Source organism: Oncorhynchus gorbuscha, linkage group LG18 (assembly GCF_021184085.1).
Source record: "Oncorhynchus gorbuscha isolate QuinsamMale2020 ecotype Even-year linkage group LG18, OgorEven_v1.0, whole genome shotgun sequence".
Taxonomy (NCBI): Eukaryota; Metazoa; Chordata; class Actinopteri; order Salmoniformes; family Salmonidae; genus Oncorhynchus; species Oncorhynchus gorbuscha.
In genome coordinates this window covers 11,215,659-11,240,068 of record NC_060190.1, presented here as the reverse complement: position 1 = coordinate 11,240,068, position 24,410 = coordinate 11,215,659, and the positions used below count along the sequence as shown (strand labels likewise).

Sequence of the window (24,410 nt, the reverse complement as noted above, 5' to 3'; positions counted from 1 at the left end):
TGAATGTTTTTCTATGGGCTATAGTAGTAAACACAATTCAATATTTTAACCCCAAAAAATGTCAAATCAAATAGCTAAATGGTCCATCATATGAGCATCTTTAAACAATTCCATTTGTCAGTTTAGTACTAACCTCATACATCAGTAAAATGATTAAAAAGCAGGTCCACACCCATCACTTAGTCTTACTTTCAGCCTTGACTGTAAGATAACACGCCAAGGTTACAACACATGTAATATGAATGCTAAACTCAGTATGCAAGGATATCATTAACTGCAAACATCTGTCCTAATAGCTATAGTGGATGATTAGCTAGCTGCTGCAACACATGGTGTGATAACTTCTGTATGCAGGATACATCCCTAAAACAGGAACACTCAAAGTAAAACAGGGATGTGGAACTGCCATGGGACCCAACTGGCTCTTGCATGATAGTTTAGCGTGCTAGCACGGCGCAATTTACTTGTTCCTCACCATCCTTCCTTCAGCTGGTGGAGGTAAACACTAGCACGGGAGTGGTTCCTCATCTCACTGTTCTTTTTGGGAGTCGATACAGGCGTGTTTCTGAGTCGAGACGAGTTAGCCGTGCTCTGGATGAAGGGAGTAGATGTGCATGTGGTGGTAAACGTGATGGAAGCGAACAACCTAACGTTGGGGAAAAAATATGGAACATCTGTCAGCCCTAAGGCACAATCTACAAATGAGAGCGAGGCAAGAACACTAAGGCCCATGAGCAGGCTGAGAGAGGCGGCGAAAGAAAGAGGGAGAGAGGGAGAAGCCAATGGAGAGTGAGAGAGAACCCGTTGGAGTGCTTCCACAATCTCAAACAGATCGCATGACGCCACGTGTGATTATTCTTACATTCCCTTCTGATTTAATTAATGTTCCACGTATCGTGAGTGTTTGTGACAAAGCAAAATCAAGGGTGTGGCAAAATGGCATGCTTCCTTGCCCTTCAAGTAGACCTACCTCAAACTTTGTTGCGTGCCTTTCCTTGTATGACATCATTATGTGATGCAGTGTAGAGGGTCTGCACTCCAAAAAATATCATTTACATATTTTTTTTAATTCTAGAGGCAACGCAAACAGTATTATCATTAATATGCTTAATATTATGCATCAATCCCCGATTAGATGTGCTTGTTGTACACAACACTCCACCAAGTCTTCCAATTTGTTTTTGTGTGTGTGTGTTGGGTGGTAGGGGCTAGGATGGGAGTCATAAAGCCCCAATTACCGTCAGTGTGAAGATGCAATGTTAGTGTTGGTGAGGTCTGGGCTGGAGTGCAGTGGAAATGTCAAGGAGAATTAGTCTAGACTTCAAATGCCTGGGCTCAAGAGACAGTACTTGTGTTTAATAAGGAGAGTTCAAAGTGTTGCAGCTCCTGGTTGGTTGGTGGACTCCATCAGGGGAGGGAAAGAAAGAGAAGACCTCATTATGTAGTCCAGAATAGAGCGCTGTAATAGTGCATGCAAAAGACAAGACGAAGTTAAGGGAGTGATCAAATACGGGTGAAATGAAGAGGTGAACTAATGACGAGGTAATAATGATACGGTCTCTCTGTCTGAATAGATATCCAAAAAGATGATCCGTGCACCATTTGCCGCAGTGAGTTCTCACTTGTTCAATGTCCCTCTTTCTCTTCCTCCCACTTGTCCCATATTTCACTTTGGTGAGACCTTTGCCCGAGCATCCAAAGTCTCCCGGCTGACATTGTTATTACCCTCTTATGAAGACTTCACTTCTTTTCCCATGCCAGACCTTGTCCCGGCTTGATTGCCCTTCTTGCCCATAGGCTCAATTAGACATCTACTCTGTCTCCCATCCAAAGCAAGACCTGGATTGTGTTCAAATGGACAAAAGCGGACTGAAACCGAGGAAGAGACTACCTGGACCTGTCCACTAAAATGCTCATTTTAGTTTTCCTTTGTAAAACATTTTAAAAACCTGCCCTAAATTAACATAGCCCTGTAGTTAAACCCATTCAATCGCTTTCTATTGCTGACATGTTCTCCATAAGTAGGTTATGCCCTGGGTTCAAAGCAGCAACCGCTAAATAGCGCCTTAGGTAGATCTTTAGTAAGCGCAAGTGCAGTACGTTGTATTAGCAGATGAAGATGAGTGAAGTCCATTAGGCAGAAATGATCTCTCCAAGGCATTGCAGGGCTTTTCATTAACAATGTATCATCTTTCCTAGGTCTTAGTGAGTGTGTTAGACTGAGATTTTTTACAAAGGAAAGAGGAGGCCATTTTTATTAATCCCAGATAGACATACAAAGGAAATGAAGCAATTCTGTCAGTAATTAAAATGCACTGTGGACAATTAACTCAGTTGTAATAGCATTACTAAGATACATTCTTAAGACATTAATATAGAATGTCCATGTGAATATTGGAACATTTACTCACAGTGTATAGATGTACATTCTGATTTACTGTAGTTCAAGAGCAGTATGTCTTATAAGATTTACGCAATATGATCTCGCTGCCTTTTCTCCTGCCAAGGTGGATGGTTTCCCCATGGAAAAACCCCTAAACTTCCTATCCATCAAACTCTCATTTATTTGCTGGGGAGGTTTCTTCTGTTTTTGGACACATTTTGGAATCGCCCTAAACAAAAATATAAATTGGACTATCTGACCAGCTGTTGCAGAACTCTGTCCAGTGGCCCAATTGTTAAGTTCAAAACAGAGGTAGTTGTTATTTTAAAACTCTTGGGGGTCTGTGGAGGTACTGCAGGGGTTCTTTGAAAAATATCGATTTTTTATTTTATGAATATCGCTAGCAACAACAGAATAAACACATTTAAAATGACATACCTACAGTAGAAAATTGGATATTGCCTTGTTTCTAATGATCTCAACTTTATTTCCCAACCGCTCATATTGAGCAAGTTACACTCATTGGAGCTAATTACACTCACTGGAGTATCTGACATAGGCTTTGAAAAAGCCAGTGCAGAGTGCCACTGGCTGCTGGTAAGCTTTCTTAACTCGGACATACAGTTTTGCCAACACATGGCTAACCTTTATTTAACCAGCTGAACAGCTGCTCTTAGCCACTGGCGTAGCGGAAACCCACGCTGGGGGGCACAAGCTCTGGGGGCTGATGAGCTCGTCAACTCACACCTACGTCTAAATTTAATGTTTTTAATAAATCATTTTGACAGTAACCCTCATTTTTTAAAATTTCCACATCTAGCAAGCAAAGTGTTTGTCTAATCTACACGGCAGGGTAGCCTAGTGGTTAGAGCGTTGGACTAGTGACCGGAAGGTTGCAAGTTCAAACCCCCGAGCTGACAAGGTACAAATCTGTCGTTCTGCCCCTGAACAGGCAGTTAACCCACTGTTCCTAGGCCGTCATTGAAAATAAGAATTTGTTCTTAACTGACTTGCCTGGTTAAATAAAGGTAAAATCAAAAATAAAAGTCAGACAATATAGTTGTCATGTGTCTAATTAGCCTATTTCTCAGCAGCGGCAGCCCGCCTCGGACTCCTCACCTAATTGGCTATCAATAGTTCAAAAAAGTTAGGTGAATCAGGTCGGACTCGGATGGAGAGTGACTGCATTGTTCAAGATGGATGAACAAAAGGCAAGACTAAGTGGTGCACAAAAACGCAGCGAAACGAAACACCAGGTGGAAGCTAGTATGTTATGCAGCAGCCTGCCAGTCCAGACTGAGACCTCACTGCCCAGGCCCTGCTATGAGAGTGGCCTTGCTACCCCACTTCTTGCGAATAGTGACCGTTCCTCTAGTGAGAGTATCGAGCCTCCTCCTCTCCCAGGAAACCAATCTGACAGATGTGAACATTGGTAAGCCTATGAGTGATGAGACGGATAGCCCACAGTGTGGAGTCCGAGTTCCAGTGTGTAATATAAATAGGCTACCATGCAAAATAATGTATATAGCTATAGATAGGCTAGTAGGCCAGACTGCATTGTCTGCATAATGAAACAATCCCTAGTAAGCTATTGTTTTGATCATTGGCATTAATAGACTGGTTTTACGCAGCACGAACGTGTTCTACCCAAGCTGCGCGAGAGTGTGTGGACGGCCAAGGTAGGCTATAGGTCTACAGTACAGTTGTATCCTATTAAAAACATGAAATTGGTTACTAATTAGTATGTTGTGGAATAGAACATGCATTTTACAAACTGCAATGTTAGAATGTCCTACTTTAATTACTGATCAAGTAAATGCATAATTGCAACCAGTCAGCATTCTATATAGCAGCATTGCAACACTGTAGGCCTATAGCTTAGTGAAACATAAATATTAGGCTTAACATGAGAAAAGGACGACCCCCCCCCCAAAAAAAAACATGTATCCGGTAAAGCAAAGCTATAGGCACTAGCACACAAGCACTAGCACCAATCTGATAGCCTATCGATAGGCAGACACACAGACGTAGCAATTTCAGAACCACCGACAACGATCGGAAGTCTACACTGAGGGGCTGACGGCAGTAGACTTTGCTGGGGACCAGAGAAACTGCGCAACACCAGTGCTCTTAGCCTAAATGTGTTTGGAGTTAAACTTCCTCTTCCAAGTATAATGTGGGGAAGTCAAAATATAGAAAAACTATACCAAATATATGAATTCTAAAATGTTAGTTGCTTCTCCTTGCCATTATCATTCACCTGATAAGACGAGACATGTGAAAGAAAGACATTTTTGCTAAAGTATGATGGTGGTCACTGGTTTGCTTGGGAGGGAGGGGGGTCTCTTGGCAAGAAAAGGTTGAAGTCCCTTGGTCTAGTTAGGTTGGGTGTTCTGTCATTTTGACTTGGGCCACTAGATGGTGGCTGATTCATGGCTTCTACACTACTCTGCTGCTCTTCAGATGTCTCTACTAGGCTAAAAAGACAGTCAAGACTGACCTTTTTGTCTGAGGAGTTCACTTACTGGTCACCGACAGTCCATGGGATGACATGAGCGAACAAGCAACTCCTATTGTTTTCCATTCAACAACAAACGTACCTGCTGCTGGTTTACAGGAAGTAACGTCTGCCAGGTTGCCCATTCAAACTCTCATAATCATGTCTGGGTAGTCAAACTAGTAGCAACATGTCAGCCTAAAAGTGGGGGTCTGTTGTTAGGAGCTACACTGTTAGTGAGTTCTACTTTCCCTCTACTCCTCCATGAATTTCCTTGAAATCTTGCCATTTAAACTTCCTATAGTGTAGACAGAGTATATTTGTCGCTTGGGCACCAACTGTGTTACGCTTGGATTTAGAGAGAGGCTTCACAATCCAATTACTGTGACTGGGGTGAAACGGAAAATATGGGCATAATTTCATTAATATTCTATCACTGAGTATTTACTGCTGCACGGCTATTAACTCACTGTGTTATTCATCGCACACTTCTTAAATATCTTGCAGTTGGTGGCTGCTTCATTATCCTTTGGTCATTTTGAACCTCTTTGGCCTCATAAACTAAATGCATGCACATACGTATACACACACTGGAGCGTATACACACACACACACACACACACACACACACACACACACACACACACACACACACACACACACACACACACACACACACACACACACACACACACACACACACACACACACACACACACACACACACACACACACACACACACACACACACACACACACACACACACACACACACACACAATGGTAGCAATTCCAGGCATGCCCTCTCTTTCCCCGTGCTCCATCAGGGGAAAGTGTGAAGTGTAGAAATGAACAAAATGCCAGTGTTTTGTGTGGATTACAGAGCATGGAACTCTGGAGAAAGTTTCAGAGTCAGCATGATTCCTTTAGTTTTTCTCCTTTTATGTATTAAACTCCAGTAAAGCAAAAAGTGTAGGATTGAATTTGGCGGCATAACATTACGCAACATCTGGATATGCATTCTCAGAGTTGTTTTGACCGGTGTGAGATGGTTTCTTGAAATTACCCTCGGAAACATTGATTGAGTCAACATGTTCCGTCTGTCATTTCCTGTCTAAACATGACACCGTAATGTCATGTTGTGTGATGAGGATGTTGACCTTTCCATGCAGTTTTCAATATGAATCTGTTAAATTACAAGGTGAAGCTCCAAGATGGCGTATCTAAAGATACAGCTATGTCTAAACAAACAGTCATGTAATGTTGCATGATGAGGATGTTGTTGACATTTTTATACAGTTTTTATAGAAATGTGTAAAATGACAAGGTGAAGCTCTGTCATAACATAAGTCTAAAGGCTTGAAGCTAAGCGTATATTATCCATGTTAAGTGAAGATGAGTTTTTAGATAAAAGTGTTTTCAGATAAAAGTGTAACAGCTGAATGCTTGGCAACGGTCATTGCCCTGTTTTCCACTCATGGTTAATGTCATCTTATAAAGCGGGAATATAGTATTCAACACAACTCCTACAGGATTCATTCCCTTGCTGCCACATCTGTCTAACTCTTCCCCTCATTTCTCTCTCATCTGAAGGTTATAAGTGGAACTAATCGGATACACGACCACATCCCCGAGAAGCTCACCAGAATCTTCCTAACCCATTTTCACGTCGCACTAGGATATATCGATTTCCATATTCTAGCAACAAATTATTGAAATAAGTCGTCATGTGAGTGTTCCCGAATTCATGAAACCGCTTATAATCCCCCCTTCACAATAGCAGCATTAGCCCACATAAACTAGACTAGAATAGGCTGTATCGCATTAGGGTGTTTCCATATTTATAGGAGCAGACAGTTTAATAGTGCCCAGAGTTAAAACACTGTCTCTTACAAAGTGTTAATTGTGTATGGAATGTAAAAATAAACTGTGTTGTGTGCTGCATTTTGATATTTGATTGGATTGGTCAGCATGTGGATCACGTATGGTGCTACGCTAGCTCACTGTGATTGATGAACTTGTGTTTGGGGTCGGCCCACTATAGCTACCATTACCATGCATAGTTTGACAAATGACTTAGAGTCTCGGCCGCGCCTGCTCAAGCTTGCTAGGCTATATAGCCAATGGTGCCTGTTGGAAGTGTGTTAGACATTTTACCTCATGCCCCATTCCCAAATCCACCCCTATTTATGGTAATCAGGGAAACTTAGGAGATTTGTCAAATGGGGAAACCTGTTCAAATCACCTTGGGTTGTTCGTTGAAGGTTGTGTCTCCCTACTCTGTTAGAAAAAAGGCTATCCTCTATAACCCAGTCAGCATGGTTCCATAGCGGTGTGATCCCTGCCTGACTGATGTCATTAATGACAATTTGCTAGCGTAATGTGAACAGTGGTTTTGCTGGGGTTGGTGAACTATAGAAATATGGTGGTGTGAGGAGACTCCTAGACTCCCAGACTTCGACGGTTTGACGGTTCCACAAGGTCTCGACACTGAAACTGTGGAGGTTTATAGAGTCGTTGTCTGACACTGAATTTGTGGGCACTACTGGGATGGATGAGTTGGGATAATAAGTGCCAATCAGTTCATGGTTTTATTAACATAGTGACTCGAGAAACACGCACGCACGCACGCACGCACGCACGCACGCACGCACGCACGCACGCACGCACGCACGCACGCACGCACGCACGCACGCACGCACACACACACACACACACACACACACACACACACACACACACACACACACACACACACACACACACACACACACACTCTACTTCCTTCCCACTGTGCTACTGATAAGGTGTTATGTAAGCGTTCAGGATGACTGATTCAATTACATTTGCTGCTGATTATATCTTTTGATATGTGTTTTTTTCTCACTTGGCACAATCACAGGAGAAAAAAATTGTGAACCTCCAAGAAAAGAACAAAGCTTGTGGGAAATTAGAGCTTTCAAAGCCTGACTGAACAGACAGCAGGAGAGAAATCTGAATGCGTTACCCATACACCCTCGCTACAAGATAGGCAAAGGGTGTGTTAAAAGACTGTCTGTACAACAATAATTAGGATCTAGCAAAGCGGAACACAGGTTTACAAATGAGATATCTAACAAGCAGGAGATGACAGTGTGTCTAAAGACGCCAATTTAGAACCACAAATTACTGACATTTAAATCTGTTATTAAATGTAGACTTTATAATCAAATCATATAATCTAATAATAAGATCTTTTTTTTTTTTCAGTCAACTTCAAACTCTCAAGCTGCCCATCACATGGATTCAGTGGCGGTTGGTGACGTTTAAGATGAGGGAGGATGAGCATGGCCTTATTTCTGTTACCAGCTCAATGTAGGTTTAGGTTACTAAATGATACTAGAATTTTCCCTATTCCCGTCACGAGGTTGCTACAATCTAACCTATGAAAAGTTTACAACTTGGTTGCAAAGGTCGAGAGAGACATTTGAGTAATCAAGGTGATAGACAGTGACACATTCAATACTTTGCACACTCTTGGCTGCATCGAGCTGATCTAGGGTGTAATCATTAGTCCAACAGTTTCAAACAAGAGTTTTTATTGGACAAATTCAGGTATGTTTATCCCTGTTTCATTACAATTGCTTCTGTTTAAGACATGTTTTTCAACATAATTGGCGGAATGAATACACCCTAATCCCACGCAAACACAGTTCACTTTCGTAGCAGCCACATACAAACAGCATGATTATTTTGCTCAATGTATAATTCCTTCACACATCTACACGATCTCCTCCGCTCACATTTTCCCTTCACTTGTGGACTTCAGTACACAACACATCAGCTGTCTGTGACCAGGCGAAAAAAACTTTCCAAGCCAAACCTTAATATCATCATAACCGCTAACCGCAACACACAGCCTACATCATTGTCACCATATTAGCTAAGGTCATAGTCAACATGGTTACTAGAACTAACATGTTAGTAAATCTGCTACAATCATGCAGTACAGGCAGCAAGCAGTTTAGCAGTTACACTGATGGGCCCTGGTAGCAATACATTTTTCACGTTCTGACCATAGTTCTTTTGTGTTTTCTTTGTTTTAGTGTTGGTCAGGACGTGAGCTGAGTGGACATTCTATGTTGTGTGTCTAGTTTTCCCTTTTCTATGTTTGGCCTGATATGGTTCTCAATCAGAGGCAGGTGTTAGTCATTGTCATTGTGTTAGCCTGTTTTGTGTTGGGTTTTGTGGGTTGTTGTCTTTGTGTCTATGCACCAGATAGGACTGTTTGGGTTTTTCACATGTGTTGTTTTGGTATTTCGTAGTGTTCACGTTTATGGTCTTTATTAAACATGTTGAACTCTGACCACGCTGCGCTTTGGTCTGATCCTTCGTCCACAGAAGAAAACCGTTACAACATTAATAAACCAAAGCTTACCTTGACATGGAAGAGTTCCAGTGTTGGATAGCCATAGCCAGCTAGCTAACATACTATCCCTCTCTGTTTGAGCCAGGTGTTTTTGTAGACTAAACTCAACAAAAAAAGAAAAGTCCTCTCACTGTCAACTGCGTTTATTTTCAGTAAACTTAACGTGGAAATATGTGTATGAACAACACAAGATTCAACAACAGAGACATATAAACTGAACAAGTTCCACAGACATGTGACTGACAGAAATGGAATGTGTCCCTGAACAAAGTGGGGGTCAAAATCAAAAGTAACAGCCAGTATCTGGTGTCGCCACCAGCTGCATTAAGTACTGCAGTGCATCTTCCCCTCATGGACTGCACCAGATATGGCAGTTCTTGCTGTGAGATGTTACCCCACTCTTCCACCAAGGCACCTGCAAGTTTCCGGACATTTCTGTGGGGAATGGCCCTTGCCCTCACCCTTTGATCCAACAGGTCCCAGACGTGCTCAATGGGATTGAGATCCCGGCTCTTCGCTGGCCATGGCAGAACACTGACATTCCTGTCTTGCAGGAAATCACGCACAGAACAAGCAGTATGGCTGGTGGCATTGTCATGCTGGAGGGTCATGTCAGGATGAGCCTGCGGGAAGGGTACCACATGAGGGAGGAGGATGTCTTCTCTGTAACGCACAGTGTTGAGATTGCCTGCAATGACCACAAGCTCAGTCCGATGATGCTGTGACACACCGCCCCAGACCATGACAAACCCTCCACCTCCAAATCGATCCCGCTCCAGAGTACAGGCCTCGGTGTAACACTCTTTTTTTTTGCTGAGTTTAGCTAGCTGCATTCACTAGCTAAGTGAAAGTGAAAAAAATACAACAAAATGTAGCTCTCTCTCTCTCTTGCTGCTTCATTTTTAAAGAAATTAATTTGTTAAACTGTTCAACTATTGTCCTTTTCTTTGAGTCAACTACTCACCACATTTTATGCACTGCAGTGCTAGCTGTAGCTTATGCTTTCAAATCTAGATTCATTCTCTGATCTTTTGATTGATTGGGTGGACACCATGTCGGTTCATGCTGCAAGGTTGGCGGACATCCTCCGGAAGTTGTCATAGTTAACGTGTAAGTCTATGGAAGTCGTTGTACCCAGAGGAGGACGGAAACTAGCTGTCCACCGAGTCCATCATGGTGCTACCCTACAGAGGGTTGCTGTTGAGGCTGCTGTAGACCTTCATTGCAAAACAGTATTTTTAATAAATGTTTTAATGACTTATTTGTTGATTTGAATATATATATTTTTTGTTTGTTTTCTTTTTTTCTAAAAAGGATAACTGTTTTAATGTTTCACTATTTTAAATTATATTTACTGAGTAGGATGGTCCTCCCCTTCCTCCTCTGAGGAGCCTTCACAGCCTATATATATATATATATATATATCATTTTAAATAAGTTTTCTTTATCCAACACTGATTCAAACTAAGCCTCACTCCCAAGCCAACAATAATATTTCCCAGTCTTCCAGGACCAGCTCCCTCCCATGGCTAGCTCTGATTATATTTCTGTCTGCTCTCATTCAGATCATGCTTCTGACTGACCCGGAGGTGGAAAGCAGCCTGCTGATCAGCTCCGATGAGGGAGCCACCTATCAGAAGTACCGCCTCAGCTTCTACATCCTCAGCCTTCTCTTCCACCCCGAGCAGGAGGACTGGATCCTTGCCTACAGCCATGACCAGAAGGTAAGAGGAGAGGGAGGAGAGAGAACTGACTGGCACACACGCTCACACACCCACTCAGAGATCACTTAACTACTGTATCCAATTTGTAAGTCGCTCTGGATAAGAGCGTCTGCTAAATGACTTAAATGTAATGTAAATGTATCTGGTAGCTAGCTATAGTCTCTTTTTGTCATCAGAGGCTTTCTGTCTTTTGTCTGTTTTGACCTCTGTCAGACATCAAAACAAGACGAGCTGTTATGATTTTCCCCCCCCTTTTTTTCTTTGTGTCAAATCGACAATTGGCAACCCATCCCTTATGGGATTAATTGACAAACAAACAGACATTATAATAATTCACTATGGTAATTAAATGACCATTCTTCTGAGTCAGGTGGTGGGGTGATTGATGTGGTGTCATCATTTAGGACTATTTACTCTGCAGTTGAGTGAGGTGCGTTACCGTGGGGGAGGAGACGTGATTAGCATATCCAGTGGATTTAAACTGATAGCCCTCAATTTAGAAACGGAGTTGGTTTTTAGGTTGATCGTCTAAACTCCAATATATTAAATCGTGTTCATAACTTACTCAACAATTTGATTTTTAAAAATAAATTCAGTTTTTGTGGCTGAGACTAGAGCCATATACTCCATACATACAGTTGAAGTCAGAAGTTTACATACACTTAGGTTGGAGTCATTAAAACTCGTTTTTCAACCATTCCACAAATTTCTTGTTAACAAACTATAGTTTTAACAAGTCGGTTAGAACATTGTGCATGACACAAGTACTTTTCCGAACAATTGTTTACAGACAGATTATTTCACTTATAATTCACTGTATCACAATTCCAGTGGGTCAGAAGTTTACATACACTAAGTTGACTGTGCCTTTAAACAGCTGGGACATTTCAAGGAAATTATGTCATGGCTTTAGAAGCATCTGAGAGGCTAATTGACATCATTTGATGTCAGTATCACCTGTGGATGTATTTCAAGGCCTACTTTCAAACTCAGTGCCTCTTTGCTTGACATCATGGGAATATCAAAAGAAATCAGCCTAGACCTCAGAAAATAAATTGTAGACCTCCATAAGTGTGGTTCATCCTTGGGAGCAATTTCCAAATGCCTGAAGGTACCACGTTCATCTGTACAAACAATAGTACGTGAGTAATAACACCATGGGACCACGCAGCCGCCATACCTCTCAGGAAGGAGACACGTTATGTCTCCCAGAGATGAACATACTTTGGTGCAAAAAGTGCATATCAATCCCAGAACAACAGCAAAGGACCTGGTAAAGATGCTGGAGGAAACTGGTACAGAAATATCTATATCCACAGTAAAAACGAGTCCTATATCGACATGACCTGAAAGGCCCCTCAGCAAGGAAGAAGCCACTGCTCCAAAACCGCCAGATTACGGTTTGCAACTGCACATGGGGACAAAAATCATACTTTTTGGAAAATGTCCTCTGGTCTGATGAAATAAAAATATAACTGTTTGGTCATAATGACCATTGCTATGTTTGGAGGAAGAAGGGGGATGCCTGTAAGTCAAAGAAACCATCCCAACTGTGAAGCACAGGGGTGGCAGTATCATGTTGTGGGGGTGCTTTGCTGCAGGAGAGACTGGTGCACTTCACAAAATAGATGACAAAAATAGATGGCAACATGAGGAAGGATAAGTAAGTGGATATATTGAAGCAACATCGCAGGACATCAGTCTGGAAGTTAAAGCTTGGTCGCAAATGGGTCTTCCAAATGGACAATGACCCCAATTATACTTCCAAAGTTGTGGCAAAGGGGAATTTTTACAAGGATTTAAATGTGAGGAATTGTGAAAAACTCTGTTTAAATGTATTTGGCTAAGGTGTATGTAAACTTCCGACTTCAACTGTAGGGCCATATTCTCAATCTACTACATATTGCTGTATATGGAGCCATACTCCAAATATAGTGCCATACCGTACACTCAATATTCCCCATATATAGTACCATACACTCAATATACTCCACATTCTTCATAGAGTCCTACTGTATATGTGGCTCAGGTGGCCCTACATGAGGATTTTCCGGTGCAGTTTGGGGACTTTAGAGGACGAATCCCTAAGTCCCTTAAGCTCCTCATCTGTTAAATGTAGGCCCGGCATCCCTTCCAATAACTTTAGGGGAAAGCAAAACCAACAGAGGTGAACCCCGATAAACAGTCATAAGCACCTTCACAAAGGTTAAACGTGTATTAGATACCCTTAGACGAGGGTTTGACTAATTCCTTTTCTCCATGACTCAGGGATTTGATATCCCCTACAGTATTTTCAGGCAAGGCATCAAAGGTATAAAAAAGTGGCAATTAATCATCAACATTCTAGTCCAAGGGAATGAAGTGCATATGTTTTAAGAATAAATAAAAAAAAGTCTATATGAGATGCTGGTAATTACCGATGAACTACTGAGGCAGGAGATGGTAACATGTAAAATATATATTCCAGACCTGCGATTTATAGCGATTTTGAGAATGACCAAAACCATTAATGAAATGCCTTGCTTGCAGCCAGAGCAATTTGGGCCTGATGTTTTACATCTGATAAATAATGAGTGTTTCTCTTCTTTTTCCCGAGGAGGTACTTAGTGTACCTTGGGAGGTGTTTGGTTGTAGTTATAAGATGCACCTGGCCATGCATATACACTGAGTGTACAAAACATTAAGAACATTTTCCTAATATTGAGTGGAAGTAAACCCCCGCCCCCTCCCACTTTGGTCCTCAGAACAGCCTCAATTTGTCAGGGCATGGACTCTACAAGGTGTCGAAATCATTCCACAGGGATGCTGGCCCATGTTGACGCCAATGTTTCCCATGGTTGTCAAGTTGGCTGGATGTCCTTTGGGTGGTTGGCCATTCTTGATACACACCGAAAACTGTTGAGCATGAAAAACCCAGCAGCATTGCCGTTCTTAACACAAACCGGTGCGCCTGGCAGCTATGACTATACCCCGTTCAAGGGGTGGCAGGGTAGCCTAGTAGTTAGAGCGTTAGACTAGTAACCGGAGGGTTGCAAGTTCAAATCCCTGAGCTGACAAGGTACAACTCTGTCGTTCTGCACCTGAACAAGCAGTTAACCCACTGTTCCTAGGCCGTCATTGAAAATAAGAATTTGTTCTTAACTGACTTGCCTAGTTAAATAAAGGTTAAAAAAAAGGGCACAACTCCTTTGTCTTGCCCATTCACCCTCTGAATGGCACATATACAAGATCCATGTCTCAATTGCCTCATAGCTTAAAATCCTTTTTTAACCTGTCTCCTCTGCTTCATCTACTCTGATTGAAGTGGATTTAACAAGTGACATCAATAAGGGACCATAGCATTCGCCTGGATTCACCTGGTCAGTCTGTCATGGAAAGAGCAGGTGTTCATAATGTTTTGTACACTGTGTATATAGCATACAGGTTTAATATATGTGCGCCCTCTCGTTCTCTCTCAATATTTTCCTCTTCCTTTCTTTTAAACTCAATCGCTCACTCTCTCCTTACCTACCCACCCCCCCCTCTCTACTTACCTGATTACCCAGACTCCTTGCTCCAAATAAATGCTACGCCACGCCCACGAGCGTTAGTTAATTCTCCGCAATAACTCTGAATACGAGCACCTCCCCCGACGATTTCTTGAATGCAAACGAATACTAACCATTTTGATTGGTCCCAGAAACCTATGGGTTGGGCCAGAGCCAGAACACACGTGGGTAAAGCAGTGAGTTTGAATACTAGCTTTGATAACCTGATTGGTTAGAAAAGATCCAATCACTGATGACATTGTTATGTACAACACCCCTCATTTTGACATCTCGGCAAATGGCTTCAATGATGGCAGTCTTAGACGAGCAGCGGAATAATTCTGTTTGAGTCGTCAGGCAACCTCTCTACTGCCCTCCATTCCTTCCTCACTCCCTCTCCCCTACTCCTGTCTTTCCCCTTTACTTCATTTCTCTTGCAGTGGGCCCTTAGAGCTATTTCTCCTCATTATTTGCATGTCCTAGTTTGAGGGACTTCTAGAAAACACACACACAGAGAGAGAGAGAGATCACTTAACTACTGTATTTTGTAGCTAGCTACTTTCTCTTTTGTCATCAGAGACTTTCCTGTCTTCTGTCGGTTTTGCCCTCTGTCAGACATCAAAACAAGGTGAGCTGTTATGAGTCAGGGGGAGGGTGAGAGTGAGGGGTGAGGCAGCATCAGTTGGACTATTTCCTCTGCCGGTGATTGAGTGGCGTAACCATGGTGAGAGGCTATTGTCTGACTCATTACTCATATTCAGATATGACAAAGAGCGAGAGAGATTAGACGAGTTAAGAGACTTGACTGGTGTCTATGGATGTAAGCTAAAAGTAGGCCTGAATGTAGCCCTGAACTTTCCTGAAAGCGAGTAGCATTCACACGAAGTGGGTTGATTGTTGACATAACGACACTAGACTGTGTAAAATGTTTAAGTTCAACTGAGTGGCGAAGTCAATTAGTCATAACTTGCTCAAACTGATTTGCTCATACTTGAATAAATTCAGTTCTTGTGGCTGAGACCAAAGCCGTATATAGAGCCATGTACTCCATATACAGTGCATTCAGAATGCATTCAGGCTCCTTGACTATTTCCAAATTTTGTTATGTTACAGCTGTCACTTTCTGACCGTTATTTCCTGTGTTTTGTATTTAGTTAGTATGGTCAGGGCGTGAGTTGGGTGGGCAGTCTGTTTGTTTTTCTAGGTTTTGGGTATTTCTATGTTTCGGCCTAGTATGATTCTCAATCAGAGGCAGGTGTCATTAGTTGTCTCTGATTGAGAATCATACTTAGGTAGCCTGGGTTTCACTGTGTGTTTGTGGGTGATTGTTCCTGTCTCTGTCTTTGCACCAGATAGGACTGTTTTGAGTTTTCACATTTCTTGTTTTTTTGTAGTCAGTTGTTCATGTGTACCTTAACGTATTAAAAAGAACCATGGACACTTACCACGCCGCCTATTGGTCCTCTGATCCGTTTCGCCTCTCCTCTTCGGAAGAAGAGGAGGAAATTCATTACAACAGCCTTATTCTAAAAATGGATTTAATAGTATTTTTCAGCTTTGTCATTATGGGGTATTGTGTGTAGATTGATTGAGGGGAAAAAATGTTTGTATCCATTTTAGAATAACGTTGTAACATGACAAAATGTGGAAAAGGGGAAAGGGTCTGAATACTTCCCAAATGCACTGTATAGTGCCATGCACTCAACATACTTCATATATTTCATAGAGTCCTACAGATGGCCCTACATGAGGACTTTATTTTGCTGTATGGGGACTTTTGAGGACCAATACCGAATTCCCTTAAAAGGAAACTTCACAATTTTTAAACTTCAAATCCATCCTCTCCAGCACCACCCCCAACATCAACATGTTTGACAAATGTTTTGTAGTAAAACAAATATATATATAAAAGGAAGACGTGTGACCAATTGTGAGAAGGAATTGCCAACTAATTGCCTACTAATTATCTACTAATTGGTTGATGTCCTTGGAAAGACTAATCTTTCTCTGTTGTTTTTACTACAAAAGATAGGAACGTGCCATTTTCACATATGTTAATGTTGGGGTGGTGCTGAAGATGAAGAATGGGAAGTAGATTTCCCTTTAAACTCCTCGTCCGTTAAATGTAGGCCCGGCATTCCTTCCAATAACTTGCTGAGAAAGCAAAACCAACAGCGGTGAACCCCGATAAACAGTCATGAAGCACCTTTACAAAGGTTAAACGTGCATTGTGTACCCTTAGACCAATGGTTTGACTAATACCTTTTCTCCATGACTCAGGGATTTGATATCCCCATTTAAGCCCGATGAATCAGACTAACATATAAACATTGTGCTTATAATTGATTGATATTAATTGAGTCTAAGGGAATGTAGTGCATATTTTTATCGAATGAATAATAATCTAATATATGAGACACGTGTCTTGTGATGGTAACTGTCGGTGAACTAGGACAAGAAAGAAGGTAATTATGCAAAATATGTATTCCAGACCTGCGATATATAGCCATTTTGAGAATGACCATTACCATTAATAAAATGCCTTGCTTGCAGCCAGAGCCATTTGGGCCTAATATTTCCCATCTGATAAATAATAAGAATACTTTTTCCAGGGGAGATGCTTATTGTACTTCGGGAGGTTTTTTGCTGCTGTTATAGGATGCACCTGGTCGTGTGTGTGTGTGTGTGTGTGTGTGTGTGTGTGTGTGTGTGTGTGTGTGTGTGTGTGTGTGTGTGTGTGTGTGTGTGTGTGTGTGTGTGTGTGTGTGTGTGTGTGTGTGTGTGTGTGTGTGTGTATATATATATATATATATATATATATATATATATATATATATATATATATATATATATGCTAGGCTCTATACACCCTAACTACTTTCTTGACTTTTCTCTTTATCTCTGCCTTTCTCTCTCTGTCTATTTTAATCTCACTCTCTCTCCTTCTCGCCCTCTAAATCTCAATCTCTCACACTCTCCCCTCGTCTCCCTCCCTCCCTTTCTCTCCCGCTCCCGTCTTTCCCCTTCTCTTTATTTACTCTCTACGGTGCCTTGGAGCTATTCCTCCTTGGCATTTCCTAGATTGAGGAACTGGCTCTCTAGCCAGTCCGTATTTCAATGTACAAATCCCTCTCACTCTCCCTCCTCTCCGACTTGCCTGACTAAGTGCTAACACACTAGTGTCTCAAATGGCACCCTATTCCCTATATGATGCACTACGTTTGACCAGATCCATATGGGCCCTGGTTAAAATGATTGCACTAACTAGGGAATAGGGTGCAATTTGAGAGACAACCTCACTGTGGGGGTTAGCTAATTAGCCAGAGTGATTTCCTGCCTCTCTGCCCCTTCTTCTTGCATCTGTTTAATTCCACTCTGTTCCTTATGAAAGTCATAGCTCAGTTCAAATAGCACTATTCACATTTATAGCATATGCCTCATAGGCAGATATTTGATATGGCACATATGGTATGGAAGGAATAGACTGTATAGTACATGCAGTACAGTACAAGCATAGTAACGTGTTCAACGTGATCTAATGTTATGGAATGGTTAATGATGTTACAAATGGTGTTAGTATGTGTTGTGGACTGAAGACCGTAGTGGTTGGCCTTCACTGGTGTTCTTTGAAGACCATTGTGTAAAAGACCTTGTTTACAAACCTTCAGTAATGGAACATCATTTCAGTACAGTTCGAATGCCTGCAATTCACCTTGGCTTTAATAGTGGTTTCGGATTAGTTTAATTAAATATGATTATCAATTGAATAACAAGAATTGTCAAGGGGATTATTTGAATGAAAATGTGCTGATATTGAGGTCTGTTAACTGAGGCCTTGACTTCACCCTTCAGGAAAGAATAAATAACTACAATTTTAAAAAATAAACAAATACAAACAAACAGTATCACCATTCAGTCGGCCGTTAATAAATGACTGTTTGCATGTTATGCTTGATCGCTCACATTTAAAATGGAAATAGTCCACAAACTAAAACAATTAAATAAAGTCTTACGCCTCGTTGACTTCTCCGCTGTAATCAGTAAACTAATACATAATTTGGCTTAGCTGTCGCAGCTGTTTTTGTAAAAAGAAAAAGAAATTTAAAAAGTACCACATCCAAACTTTCACAACTTGACCATTCTTACAAGGTTTGCGCCTCATTGGCTGGACAGCAGTAAACAAATTAAGCTAAAAAAACAACAAACAAAACACAGCCCGATATTGACATTATTCATGTAATTACCTTGGATAGTTCACAGTAACCAGTTAGTAAGAAAAAAATACTGATAGTGAAAAAAGAAGCAAACAAAAGGCATTTATTCCATGCTTATTCAGGATATTCAATTGTACCATGCTTCCTTCCCCAAATAAGCTTCTCTGTTTCTTGAAAGAATCCCCCCTCGGCTCATACCAACTACAGATAGAGACTGTGGTGCGTGTGTGTGTGTGTGTATGTTTGTGTGTGTGTGTGAGAACCATCTCTGTGTAGCAGCTCTCAGTAGTGATTGGGATATCTCAGCAACCTACCGAAGTGCTGACTAGCGAAACAATGCTCACATTGAGACCACCGGCTGTGCCACGGCTCCCCTGCTAGGCTCCACACCACACACACACACAAATCCATCAGCCCCCCCCGCTGATCTCTAGCCTTGTTAGGAGTATGTAGCCATATCTCCAGCACGATGACACCCTCACCATACCACAATCCATTTTACAGCTTCATATTTAACCTGGGAATGTGTGTGTGGTTTTCACATGGAAGGAATGTGTGGAGAATTGACAGATCGTGTCCTCAGCTTCAGCCCTGTTCTGGTGATTCTTCTGAGGCACATTTTTGTTGCCCCCTTGTGCCATGTAGGTAACATAGCTTCTCAAGAATGTAAATTAACTCGAGAGCAATTTTGTGAACATTATCTGTGAAGTGAACAGGACAAATGATATAATGAGTTGTGCTCATATTGTATCACATTGACTGTAATGGGAAAATGCTAAACTATTTGAATTAAAGTCAACTATCTGGACTTTTAGGGTTTGTGTTGAATGTTTATTTTACAGTATTCATTTAATCTGTCTTGTCTGACTCAATGCAATATATAAGTCCCACTGGCTTTCTCCCCACAGCTGTACAGCTCGGTGGAGTTTGGAAGGAGGTGGCAACTTGTCCATGAGAGGGTGGCCCCCAATCGATTCTACTGGTAAGCACAGCAATCTATAACCTTCTTAACGTCGAGACTAACTATAAATTGAAATCCTTTTTTTGGTCTTTCCACATTCTAAATGGAAGGAGATATGCCAGAGTGAATCCTCTTCTTTGCATTACAATTATTGATGTGTCTGCGCCTGTTCTCTCTCAACATGAGATAGTAAGGTACTGACAATCCAAAGAGGTTCAGACTTCTAACGAATGCGGTGGCCCATTAGGGCTTGTTAGTGAACTCACTGTGCTGAATGGTTGAGCGTTTTGGAATGCGGCTAACGACGCGGTCTTCGTTTGGTCGAGCGTGGCTAGTGAACAAGGGAATGTGAACGGACAGAGTAGTCGACACACGTGTTGGATTTTGGATGGAGTTTTGTGATTTCAGTCAGACCTGTTGGAGCTCTGGAGGGTCCTGTTCAATGTTATTCCTAAAGCAAGGTTATATCCAAGGTTTTGGAGTTACGTTTGGAATGTTAATTTGGATTTGGATATGCATGAATTACCTTGTACAATTTACTGCTGCAAAAATATATTTATTATTATTTTTTATGAACTTCTCCATCATGGGATACAGCAGTCCTTGATAATACTTGATAAAAAGAGCATTGTAGTTTGATTTAGATCTTCTGTTTGAACCATATAGCCCTAAGTCTTTCGCAAGCATGACCTTACTTAACCGTGTCAGTCAAATCCACCCCATGAGAATGCTCTCGTCTTCTATCTATATTCTGCCGGGATTTGATCTTCCTTCTACAGTTTCGTTTCTTGTTCTCCTCCTCTGTTCTCCATCTGTTCTACTTCGTAGCTGGTCCCACGTCTGCCAGACACGAACTGTCAAATCCAGTCATTTTTAACACAACTGGCTTAAGTCGGATGTATATAAAAAAAGCTTTTGTTGAGTAAATCCGTGCGAAACTGTCGGGGGTAACAAGCTCAGCAGTTCTGGGAGGAGGATGCCTAGAGGGTTCGCTTCTGCACTACTTGAGTGAGTGAGATATATTTTTAGAACTGTGTGAACCCTGTTAATAAGGTTTTGGGAAACTTCCTTTCTGAATCAGACCATTGTAGTTGAAAAGAGAAGGCACCGTCGTGAGCAGGTTAACATGTTTCGTCATGAATCTTGTTCTAGAGGCAGCTTTGTAGAGTGTCCGCTAGCACAGCCACAAATTCATAAAATCTGATTTTAAACCTAACCTTAACCACACTGCTAACCCTGATGCCTAACCCTAACATTAAATTAGACCAAAGAGCTAATGCATTTTTACAATATAGCCAATTTTGACGTTGCAGCTGACCCATCAAATGGAAATCGCTCAGTTCTGACTCGAGGACGGGACTCGTCCCAAAAAACGTCAACCTGCCAGTCGTTTTTCAATGTGAGGCAAGAGCTCCATCTCATGACAATCCTTCTCCTAATTTTTACCACTAGTCTCAAGGGAGACAACATCACAGCTAATGAAACGTAAAATCATTATTACTACCCCTTACATCTTCTCACATTGTAGATGCTGTCGGTTCAAAATCACCCTCTAGTACAGTCTGAGACTTGAAATAGGTGAGCTTAAAGAATGGTTGTTCATCCTTCGTTTTTAAACTGAAGTGTGAATGAGGGAGAAGGAGAGGGAGAACTAGAGATGATGCGTTTTATTGCCAATACCGATAAACTGCCATAATTAAGATCGGGGGGTTGGCTCTGTGCGTGATATCCTTTCCTTTTGTTTGCTGTCTCTTTTGCTCTATGACGATATCCCTCTGATTTCCTTTTAGTAAATATTTAAGGCCTGTAATGATTTTGTGTAGCTGCATCGTGTCTGCAGGCGTTCTGAGCAAGCAAATCAATTACTTTCCCTCTTACTAATGATGTCAGGATGTGTTCCTCATCAATCTGTCAGAAAAGTAAGGGCAGTTTCGTAAGGTTTTGCCTTGAACACGGAAACATCACACACAACACCTGAGGTAGTTTTTCCTTTTACCTCAATGTACAACCTTTTGAGGTGTTGCACAGGGGTATAGCCTGGGGCCCTTGAAGTTTCCGGCAATTGTCATTTCCCCTAAGTGTTCTGAATTTATCTGACAAGCAATGTCCGGTTATAAGAAGGTAAGTATAGGCTCGGTAGCATCAAATGATATCCTTCTGTCTACAGAATAGTGATGTACCTGAAAGAAATGTGTCTTTTCTCTCGCAGGTCAAAAACGGGTTTAGACAAAGAACCGGGCTTAATTCACCTGGAAACCATCATCTCTGAAGGACGTGAGTAATTCAATTTTCAGAGTTCCTGCTCTGTTCCTCAGTTTTCTGGTGTCTCTACTGTACCATGGGCCTTGAACTAAAGTGGAAAGGGATTGAGAGGATATGAAGGGCAATGGGCCACACAATTTAAAGGCGTGGGGGACACACAATGACAATTGAGAAAAGTAATGCATATATTAGAATGCCTTTTAAAACCAGAGTGATCCCGATACTAAACATTCTGAATGTCAATGGAATGGATGGAAACCCAATGGCCACCTGTCCATGGTTCGGCAGAACAGAATTCATTTGAATGGATCTACCTGATACAGTGACTCAATATGCATGATACAATACCAATTCACAGTTGATCTTTTTCTACTCTCGTGAACATGTTATAGTTACCATGTATCCCAACGTCAAAAGGTTGAGACCGATATGGAGGTAACACATGACATACACAGCTCCTAGTTAATCTACACCATTATACTGGGGATACATCTCTCAAAACTCAAGGGTTATTCTCCCCGGTCCTCAACTAACTCAATAGACAAAAATAGAAACTCCCCTCTTAATCCCTGACAGAAAGCAAAAAAAAACATCCTTTTGGCTGAAGTGGCAGAATCACCCCCAGTTAGCAGCCGCCGCAGATACAGACACCCTTGTGACAGCGCAAGCCTTGCCCCTGTATGGCCATCACCATTGATCACGCGGCTCACTGTGTAAACCAGACAGCATAGTTAGCTGAAGCCTAACACACAGGGACAGCCAGTCCCACACCTCGCTCCCCACCTCACACCGCTGTTGAGGGGAAAGAAAGCAATTGGCCTCCCTGGTCCACCATCCACTTTCCCCTCGCTTTTTGCTCACCACTTTATTGATGCAATTAATGTGAGACACCTGATGGAAGACGAGCTCGCGGTGAAGGCTGCCTGTCCCCCATTGGCTAATATGATCATTGGTTCAATGGCTACGGTTTCTTCTCTCCGTGTGTGCAGAGGCGCTGTACGTCACCTGCAAGCTGCAGAACTGCACCGAGGCCAATAAGGGCAAGCCGTTCCCTGGCTACATTGACCCCAATTCCCTTGTGGTGCAAGACGAGTATGTGTTTGTCCAGGTAATTGCCCATATCTGAGGTGAACCAGAACAGAGGTGTGTGTGTGTAAGAGAACGTGTAGTAGCATTATCAGAAATGTTGAAGATCATATTACTCTTAAGTGTTTATTTTAAGGCTATTATGTATTTTTGGGATTGGTGCGTTTTACTGATGAATGTGTTTTATTGATGTAATCCAAAGGTGTGTGTAAGAGAACATTTAATACATTTATTGGAAATGTATTATAACATAATATTAATCAGGGCTTTAGTATGTAGTATGCTTGATGGGTCGTATGTCTTGAATGCATTTTCTTTCATTCAATGGTTTCATGACCTGCAGGTGTCAACTGGTGGGCGTCCAATCTACTACGTGTCAGCCAAGCGGGAAGTCTTCACACCCATGAAGCTACCCAAATACACCTTGCCTAAGGTATAACCCACAGACACACATGGTCACGCAAAGGTCGATCATTATTCCAGGATAGAAGCAGGGAGACAGAGTAGAGGGAACAGAAGCAGGGAGACAGAGTTGGGAGAACAGAAGCAGGGAGACAGAGTAGAGGGAACAGAAGCAGGGAGACCGAGTTCGGAGAACAGAAGCAGGGAGACACAGTCGGGAGAACAGAAGCAGGGAGACCGAGTTGGGAGAACAGAAGCAGGGAGACAGAGTAGAGGGAACAGAAGCAGGGAGACCGAGTTCGGAGAACAGAAGCAGGGAGACAGGGAGAACAGAGGGAGACAGAGTTGGGAGGAGACAGAGTAGAGGGAACAGAAGCAGGGAGACCGAGTTCGGAGAACAGAAGCAGGGAGACACAGTCGGGAGAACAGAAGCAGGGAGACCGAGTTGGGAGAACAGAAGCAGGGAGACCGAGTTGGGAGAACAGAAGCAGGGAGACCGAGTTGGGAGAACAGAAGCAGGGAGACAGAGTAGGGAGAACAGAAGCAGGGAGACAGAGTTGGGAGAACAGAAGCAGGGAGACAGAGTTGGGAGAACAGAAGCAGGGAGACCGAGTTGGGAGAACAGAAGCAGGGAGACCGAGTTGGGAGAACAGAAGCAGGGAGACACAGTCGGGAGAACAGAAGCAGGGAGACCGAGTTGGGAGAACAGAAGCAGGGAGACCGAGTTGGGAGAACAGAAGCAGGGAGACAGAGTTGAGGGTGCAGAAGTGTCTAGGGCTCATGCTGGGAACAAACCGGGATCCCTGCTGTAGGAGGAAGTATATGGTTCCGGAAGCGAGAGTGTTACCCACTCGACCAGACTCCGGTCCAGTGGATATATATCTATGATTCAACCTACCTTTGCATCAAAAGAATAACCTCTATGGGAATTCAAACCTAAGCCATC

At 42.2% G+C, this 24,410-nt stretch overlaps 1 protein-coding gene across 3 annotated transcripts in view; it reads left to right on the top strand.

Annotated features, from left to right (window-relative positions):
* LOC124003488 (VPS10 domain-containing receptor SorCS1-like) overlaps positions 1-24,410 on the top strand; it is a 149,755-nt gene that overhangs the window by 86,455 nt on the left and 38,890 nt on the right. For all 3 annotated transcript variants that reach the window (XR_006833231.1, XR_006833232.1, XM_046311770.1), the window contains exons 4-8: positions 10,854-11,012; positions 19,662-19,735; positions 21,924-21,988; positions 22,966-23,084; positions 23,406-23,495. Coding sequence is in view for 1 of the 3 variants with exons in the window: in XM_046311770.1 (XP_046167726.1) it covers positions 10,854-11,012; positions 19,662-19,735; positions 21,924-21,988; positions 22,966-23,084; positions 23,406-23,495 (507 nt within the window). In the remaining 2 variants the exon portion in view is untranslated. The remainder of the gene's footprint in view (positions 1-10,853; positions 11,013-19,661; positions 19,736-21,923; positions 21,989-22,965; positions 23,085-23,405; positions 23,496-24,410) is intronic.